At 38.1% G+C, this 9426-nt stretch overlaps 1 protein-coding gene across 1 annotated transcript in view; it reads left to right on the top strand.

The window, feature by feature from the left end:
* CNTN1 (contactin 1) overlaps nt 1-9104 on the top strand; it is a 106942-nt gene extending 97838 nt beyond the window's left edge. Inside the window, 3 exon segments of the mRNA XM_009583770.1 lie at nt 6536-6581; nt 6583-6641; nt 6644-9104. Coding sequence (XP_009582065.1) covers nt 6536-6581; nt 6583-6641; nt 6644-6690 — 152 coding nt within the window. The 3' untranslated portion in view covers nt 6691-9104.
* Nucleotides 9105-9426: the final 322 nt, after the last annotated feature.

Here is a 9426-nt window from a genome sequence, read left to right on the forward strand (position 1 = left end):
TGAGAAATAATTTACGTTTATCGATAGTTAAGTAGTAGCCCACTGACTGAAAATTATCTCATTTTCCTCAGAGTCCAAGGCATCTTTTCATTTTGGCAGCCCAGGTCTGTAACAGGGCCAGAGTGAGCGGCAAAGAAGGCCCTGCAGCTGCCTGCCGACACTGCCAACGCGCCAGGTGCCATTGCCAGAGCAAAACATTTACTTGGCTCTAGCATACGGATTTTCAAGTAGAAGACAGACTTAACATCGTGGGGTCCACCAGGACCATTAGCAGCCCTTCAAATATGTTTTTAAAGTTCTCTCTTTTTTTCTTACAATAGGTTTAAAGCTGTCCACAGGTACACAGCAAACCTTAACATGGCACAAAGCATGGGCAGATGCACAGACAACATTATTGCCATCCTATACATCAACTCTGCTGCAAAACAGTAGTTCGCAGGGTTGTGAATTACTCCGTAGCGCCTTTCTTGAAAGGTTTATGGCACAGGCAAAAGGAAAATTTCCTCGTGCCCAAGCAAAAGTATTCCTAGACAAGGGAAAGTTGGACCTATGACTTAGCAATGATGCCAGTGATGCAAGATAAGCATATTCTAATTAGTTCAGTTATTTTCCATTTACCATGAATAGGGATAACAGAATTTAGATCATGTCAGCTGATACTACCCATTTCTTTTGCAGTAGTCTTTCATGAAAACAATATTTCTGGCTGGGATAAGTGGCATGTCTTTTCAAAAGACAGTTGACAGAACAACAAACCCACCCACTTATTTTATGCAGTTTAGTTTAACCTGAAGAAATTACATTTTCTCCCTTCCTGCTTTTCTGTTCTACCTGGGTAAAATATGAAAACCCTCAAAAAACAGATATTAATGAAGCTCTAATAGATGCTAAAGAAACTAACAAACAGAGCAGACAAAAATCCTTTTTTTTTTCAGGTGGTTCAGTTTTTTCCCAGAGAAATCAGTGAGCTCAGTTAGAAGCATGGAGAAACAGAATATGAGAAGGCTTTGCATTTACCTTTCTTAAAATAAAAAGGAGAGCTATAAAAACAGACAGTCCTGATGGAAGATGAGTCTTGGGTGCTGGACCAAAAGGAGAATATTATTTACAGGAAAATGAGTAGGATTTTGGCCATTCTTTCAGAAAAAACAAATCTGTTTTGCAAAACAGACACAAAGGCAGACTCATTTCTTAACAAGTTACAAAATTTACATTACAAACTTAAATCCTTTATGAATTACATAAAATACCAGTCCTGGTAAGAAAAATTTCTCTTTTCCTTACTCTTACTAAATGTATGATAACTTGTGTCATGAAAAATGTGTGGCAGCGGCTGTATCATTCATGTAACCAGTCTGCATCTACCTGAACAATTTGTGCAGCACGAGACGAGTGGATCTGTAGAGAGAAACAGCAGCATTGAGGGTCCAGCTCCACACCATATGCTTGTCGGGTTTTACTTTGGACTACTTCAGGATATCCAAGACAGCTCCACAGTGCGAAATAAACCCCAATAAAGGGGACAGCTGAGATAGTAATTTAAAAACACACTCCTTCTCAAACTAGAACAGTCATGTAGACATCCCCCTCCATGTTCAGTACCTGGAAACTAAGACGACTGATGTCATTTAATACAAATTAATTCTTGAACAATCTTTCCTAACAACAAAAGCAGAGAAGGAGTTTTGCCACAGCAGGATCAGCTCATGATTAGCCGAGGAATAGCTTGAAGTTTGTGTATGTTGGCAGGGCAAACACTTTCCCACTGAGAAAGAGAAGTCATTCACGTATGACAGCTTCACAGATGACCAGTAACTAATTTCCTGGTTCACAGATCTGATGAAAGTAAGATTTCTAAACAGGCCTCTAGATATTTTTTCACAATCCAGTATAAAAAGATACTGATGTTGGGGAAAGGGCCAAAAATGTCATATGTTAAAGATAAGTAACATTTAAAGAAAATAATGACGTATTTTTAATAAAAAATTGTTACAAAGGCTTGGGAAATACATCAAAGTCTGAATTGTTTTGATGCCTGTTTCATTTAGGCATTAAATTGATTTCATTACTTCTGAATATAATCGGAAAAATGTTGCATACTGTTCAAGATGTCAGTAAAATCCGGGATCTCTATTCAGAACTGTAAAATATTTCATCCTAGACTTTATGTGATTGAGATGGCAACACAGAATTTAAAATAAGAATAGAAAGTTGTGGATTAGTGGGACATTACCAGGAGTTCCTGTGATATGTAAAGTTCTTGCTGAAGAAAAACCCGTCCAGCAGTTGTTCTCTTCATTTACTCAGATAAACAACCACTTGTGAGAAAGGCTGCTGAGAACAGGAGGCAGGAGAAAAAGTTAGGTTAACTGCATGCATCTCGTACAAATTCTATTCTGAGTAGATGTTTCTGTAGGTACTTTAGTCCTAGACTTAAAAATATCAACTACAGGAACTCCATAGCAGACAGTAGCAAGGTCTCTATGGGAATATAGCAAGATTCCACAACTTCTTTTGCTTGGGGCTGTTAGAAAAAAAACAAATTTGATGCGTGCGTTCATTGTTTATTTGAAAGAAATGAGGACTCTTGATATGAAGTCCACACATGGTGTATTAGAGTGGTAGTTAGGTCATGTGATACTGATTTGGTTTTGGCCTTGACTTTGATGACTGTAGTTTGCAATTGCATGCACGCTGGATATGCAAGATGCTGGTTGAGAGGAGAGATCACACATTATAACACTGAGGAGAGAATGAATCTTTAGGTGCTAAATATATCCAGCTCATACCTGGCCAGACTTCAGAAGGAGCTTAATAATCCTTCTGTTTTAATTTACATCCACATGTTTATTTGTACACATTCATTAAGTCTTTACCTGGCGTTTCTCTAGTTTTTAAAGATTGTTAAAACTGACAGGTCACAATTGGATTACTGCATAGAATTAAATCTTGTAGTCTGTAGTCAGGCAAAACTTACATTAATTTCCATTCATGAGCTGCAGGAGCGTACTGGCTGTCACGCACTGGTGACTGGTGTTTCAAGTAAAGTATGGTTCCTGACATGTGGGTCAGTAATCTAACAAGAAAAAAGAAGAGATGATCTGTTTAATGTGCATTTGTCCTCCTAATGCTCTGTTAATGTGCTGTATAAGGGTAGGATTTGCTTCACTGCAGAGAGCTGTTATACATATCTCTGCAAGAGTGCCCAAACCTTGTAAGGAACTGCTGTAATGGGGTGAATTGCTAACTATTAATTCTGGAGCCAGTGAGCACATCTCAGGGGAGGATTTTTTATTCCTTTCTCTTTGTAGAATAGTTACATGCAAATAAAAATTTCCTCATACTTGTTCATCATCTGACTTCACTAGGCAAACGTCAAACTTCAAAATATGAGTTTAGTTGTGTCTTTCCAACTCCATTATCCTGGTCTGACAAAGGCCCGGTACTTTCATAGTTGCCAAAATGTGCAGTTGTTACGTATCAGAATATATTTGAACATACATTCACGTTCATCTTAAGCATTAAATTTCTCTGTTTCTGGATACTTACAAAAGCAATCTTCCAATATTTTCCTTAATTTTATCTTTCACTGAGGTGGATATACTGCTTCCTGTAGAAAAATGTACTATTCATAGAAATGTACTTTTTACAGCTGAATTGAGCTGATGAAGAAGGATTGGTAGGTCTCTTGTCTTGGTTTTCCAAGTGCTTGGATATCAGAAAGGGTTTAGGAAGAAATCTTGACTTCAGACAGCAGTAGGGGAAAGGATGGGAATGGGAGCAGAGAAGAGTTTTGAGGCATCAGAAGCAAGAAAAAAAGAGTGGAGTTTAGTATGGGGGACAGGGAATAGAGTGGAGCAGCAGAAAGACTTGATGTGAGTGAGGACCAGAGTCAGGAGGAGTAGGGTGATGGCCCTGGGAAGAAGGGGGACAATAAGAGGAATATGGCTGAAATTGAAAATAAATTCTGTGGGGAAAGCCCTAAAATTCTGGCTTCATGGCAGATGCTGTGGACTTTCTCCCTGGTAGGACAATGGAGAAACCAGGATCATGTAAAAATACTTGTTTCTACCTTCTGTGGCAGAAACAGGAGGGGAAATAGTTGTGTCCATCTTGGAGGGTGTCTTCTGAATATATCCCTGATGGGATTAAGCATCATCCATGCATTAAGCTTCATCCATGGGTCAGGAGACGCTGCCTTTCAGATCTGCCTTTCTAATAGCACTTAAATTCACTAGTAAAGGCCAACTGTAAACAAGTCAGGCCTTCTGTTTGCTACTGGCTTATGGTCCGCTTTTTGTTAAATGATTTGATAGGTGACAAGCTGTGCATACGTGCATATAAAGAACTGTAAGCACATCCTGTCATGTGGTATTTGGTCACCTCATAAGCATACTTCTGTTCCTGGGGTGGGGAGGGCACACACTCCTCTAACACCTTCTCTACAGAGAGAGATCTTGGATGAAAGGTGTCTTTAGGCCCAGCTCTCTCCAGTGATCCACATGTACTATACATCTGGTAGAACATGATTGTTCCCACCGTACCAATGCTCAGAATTTAGTTGGGAAGTACTGTAATAAGCCAGCTGTGAGGAAAGAAGACTAAGAATTCTAGTTTGAGGTGTGCTCCCAATTGGCTTTCTGAAAAGCTGCCTGAAAATTGCTGTTGTTCGGAGTGGGGCTGCTTAAAGCCAAATGAGGAGAGGAGATAGTGCTATGAACATGGAGAACTGCAGATGAAGGCTCAATTAAATGACACTGCAAAGAGAAGCATCCTTAGGCACGATTTGTTTGGGGGACAAAGCTTTCATCTGGGAATTGCAAATAATACAGGTATGGTACATCAGAGAAGGAAGTTGATCAGAAGGAAGTCAAACCCACAGTGTATTGAGACATATTGTGAAAACCCCATCAGAAAAAATCCCTGCAATTACGTGTGTAGGAACCACAAATGACTAAATCCTATCACTTCCATATATCCACAGCTAACCGATGAGCTGGTGACCTCTGGAGTTTTCTGATTTGGACTTAAATTTTATAAAAAATGGTTTTTGTTATCAATAAGTTTCATTTCCATCTAGTTTCCTTACTTTCTTCTTATTATTGTGGGTAGGAAATACTGTAAGAAATAAATGCTTGAAGGTAACTTACAAATATTTATTTGGCCAAATTCTCAGTTCAAACCAGCATTTTTTTCACACTCAGGATCTTGTTTTGCTAACTTATAATTAATAAAGCACATTATTGATAGGAGGTTTGAGATAGACACAAAATAAGAATTAAGCTCTTTCTTTATCCTGAAAGATGCAGAAACTTCTGTGGCAGATGCATGAAACCTACAGATCTGTCTTTCTAGGAGCCTGCGTGGTGCTGGACCACATGATGTGATTTACTTGTCTTTGCAAAAGGTGTGATGAGAAAATGTGAATGCTCTTTTGGGACTTTAAATTCTATGAAAGAATACTTGAAATTTGTCATGCTGTGCCTGTTGTTAGCTAAACCAGTGTTGCCTGCTGAAATCCGTGCTGTTTGGTTCATGTGTTACCTTTTCCATCTGTTTTTTCCTCATTCATAAGAACATTTGCTGGAGAGCTGTCCAGTGGGTCGGTTCCAGCAGCTCCTCAGGACTGTCACCACCAGCTGCAAGCACTTCTGTCCTTAGTCCTTAGCGAGATGAGCAGTAAGCTGGGTCTTGCAGTACCCACCTACATGCTACTATCCTGATCTAGACGACCCCCATGTGATGAAAGAATAGACCGTTCTCCAGCTCCTTTGGCCCATCTCCAAGGCTGCCAGCCAGGCTGCCAGTCGGTGTCAGTTTGGTTGGGTCATTTTCTCATGTTGATGCTTCTTAACAGGGAGCTGGACCATGGCAACACAAGCCATTTAACACAAGCAATTCTTATGCCTGTTTGCAGAGCAAGTCTTGTAAAGTTTGTAAGCTGTCAATTAATATTTTTTGTCTTAAAATATTTGTTTAAGTAAGACCCTTGTGACTTTCAGAGACGTAAATGTGTAAATGCCACACTGCTAGAAGTCAGCCATCTGGACTTTGTAATCTGGCAGGTAAACAAACGGAGCAGGCTCTTTGACATCTCACAGATTATTGCTGATCATATGAACATTAACATTTCCAAAGGTGCCTCTTTGCTTCGTCACATTTCAAAGACTCCATTAATTTTGTTTTCACATGTTTAAATATTTATTTTGACCTTTTACCTCCTGGTATAACCTCCTGGCTTGTTAGACCGGCCAAATCGAAATACACTGATGTGTTCTGAATGGCCTTGCTGCTTATATAAACACGCTGCATAAACAGCTCTTGCAGAACAAAAGAGCGAGTCCTCCGCTGTACTGTAGCGAGTCTCTTTGTCCGTTTCAGCTTATCCATGCAGGTAGGGGCTGTGCTGAGGTACGCCAGATGGTTTTCCAGCCTTTGTACCCCACGTTCTTGCTCGTATGCAGGGTTGTTCCCCCCCGTCGCGAGTGATACTGAAGTAAGACCGACACCGTGTTGTTATCTGTTCGATGCGCAGGTGCCGCTGCTGGAGTACCGACTCTGCTCCTGGTCCTGGTGGTGCCTACCCTGGGTGTCCTCGCCTGCTCGGGATTCTGAATGTAGCTGGATTTACCTGTCCTCCACCTAACACAAAGGACTCCCTTTGAAGATGAGGACCACAACTCTTTTTGATTCCTGTGGCACCATCCTAAGCCAAATAAATTACACTTTAAAATAAATTACCCTACTGATTTCCTATGAACTTTAAGAGGACTGAGGCATCCAGGAACTCCTTCATGAAGTAAATCAACTTTTGAAAGGCTAAGAAATATTTTTAACTTGTTCCAATATGCCTTATAAAACACTTATGCTGATCTGTGACAGTTGCATGATTCGGTCCAATGGGGCAAGTTACAGTGTTAAAACCCAATAACATAGGCTGTACAGTGAAAGTAAAATCACCATACGTAGGTGCTTTAACTTGAATAACAAATTGTGAAATATAATAGAGATTGAAATGTTGATTGTATGTGATAAATGTAAGAGTACTACGTCTGTCTGTACTATCCTATATGTTTTGTGTACTGCATATTTTTGAATGGCCCCATCATCATTCATTGGGATTACTGGTTTTTAGAGAGACAGTCAAAGCAAAAACATTTCATTTTTTTAGAGCTATATTTCTTGAGGCTATTGGATAGAATTTGAAGGACTTGAAATAAAAGTCAGTGGGAAGAAATTTTTTATTTTAAAGATGTTCAGAACACCCGAGATATGTGTTACATGCTCAGCTTAAAGGAATTTACCTGTACTTCACTGACACGAGATTTACCATATTCTTCTCTTAAAAGAATTCTGTTGAAATCCGTTATGATCGTTGTTGCTGATGTTAGGAGTGAAACGTCAGCTTTCAGGGAAGCAGTGTAATGTATTGGTTTTGATTTAGTATTATTACTGTTACTATTATTAAGGTAGCTATATAACACTTAGGAGTTTGGAGATGGAGTCCATGTTAAGATCAGCCAAGTGGACCATGAAATGGTAGGAAATGTATGTTATTTTTTAAAGTGAAAAGATTTAAAATATAAAAAAAAGAAAAAGATATACAATAAATGGCAAAAACAGAGTAGCACAGTAAAAAAATTATTATATTTACATTTTTATGCTGCAGATGCCAGGTGTTACCTTCCTGTAGTGAAGGTGTGCATCTGGGAGAATTATATGCTTTTTCAAGGACTTGGTACTATTCTAATGTTCATAGTGTTGTAAATAAGAGTTTTAAAGTTCTGAGACCGTCTCCCTATTTGATAGAGTACTGAATCATCCAACTGTGTGTTAATACATGAAAGTCAGATCCCAACTGTTAGTCAAACCTAAATGTTTACTATGGCCTTTGCAAAATGGGAACTCTATTAGAGATAGAGAATGTTTTTGTTCTGACTGTGTCTAGAGTGTTTCAGTGTTGGGTTTTTTGTTGGTTTGTTTGGGGTTTTTTAAGTTGTTAAAGAAATGCACATTCCTTTCATTTTCCATGGTGTGCTGGGAATTAGTTTGAGTGTGAATGTTGAAGAAACACAGTGGTAATGAATCAGCTGGCTCAAGTAATAGTGCAATGTCTGATGCTTCAAGAATTATAAGCTTTGAATCATATTTTATTAGCACAACCTTGCTAGCTACTTAGAAATAGATTTTATCTTTTTAGAACTGATACTGTAGAGGTCCGTAATAATAATATTTACATGAAGCAAGAATAGGTCTATTAATAATTTACACCCCCTTCTTTTATTTGTATAATTTTGTACTATATATTTACATGTAAAAGTGTAGAGTCTTCATTAAGAAATATCAGTAATACTGTTTTAGTTTAACTTTAACTATTTGTTACATGATGAAAATTTTTTAAATAGGTGAAAGTGATAACTTCCCTATCGAGGAATGTCAAAGTGTCAAACACTACTGAGTTTCATAAATTGTATAATTATTTGAAAGAGAAATGAGCTGTCTTCATACATAAGAAACTAATACGCTGTAAGCCTTCTGTACAAAAAATTGTGTTTTATTGTTTTTCGTTTGGTTTGGTTCTTTTGCAGTATGACTCATTTTTATATAATCTACAACCACAACTAAACCTTTTGCCAAATGCATGATTGCCTTTTCCTTTTCTAATACATGGTGTAAAAAGCAAAATTGTTTAGTTTTTGCATGGAGATGACCTGGGAAGGAAAGCCACTTCGTTTTTTAAATCAGCAACACAGATGAGGTAGGTCTCACATACTGATCAGATAGTTGGAGGTTTTTCTGTTTCACGTGATTGTGTAAATTTGACTGGGACCTTCCGTTTCAAATTGTTGTCAAGAAAAACTAACTAATGTATCATCTGCTTTAAAACGCAAGGTTCTTAATTAAAGTTTATATAGATAGACATATTTGTTGTTTCTTTATATTTCAGAAAACTTGATATTACTATTATTTGATACTGATGAATATTGAACTGTTTTTTTAGTTACTTTTTATCTTTTTTTTTTCCAAATGATTAGAGCAGGACCGTGCTTTGTCCTTTTTATGAATGAAAAGTAAATTACAATTAAATAAATGTATTAATGTTACTCAAAATATAATAACTGTTTTTTGAATTGGAGCTTTCTAATTTCATAACAGTGATGTGGTCAGCTGTGACAGTAAAGGTGTGGATGGAATGAGGTCCTGTGTGTCCCTGCACTGCCTTCTTGTGAGTTTTGCTGGAGTTAAAGAGCTTTTGTGGGATAAAGGGTGGCTGTTTTGCTTTGATTATAGGTGATATAAAGATTTTTCCTAATGTCAGTGACAGAGGGTCTCCTGAGACCTCTTCAGCATTTTTGGAAGCAAGAGTTAACCAAGCAGAGTATTTTTTTCAGGTAACATTTTCTACTCCGGTAGACGTATCACAGA

This window comes from Fulmarus glacialis, unplaced genomic scaffold (assembly GCF_000690835.1).
Source record: "Fulmarus glacialis isolate BGI_N327 unplaced genomic scaffold, ASM69083v1 scaffold15008, whole genome shotgun sequence".
NCBI lineage: Eukaryota > Metazoa > Chordata > Aves > Procellariiformes > Procellariidae > Fulmarus > Fulmarus glacialis.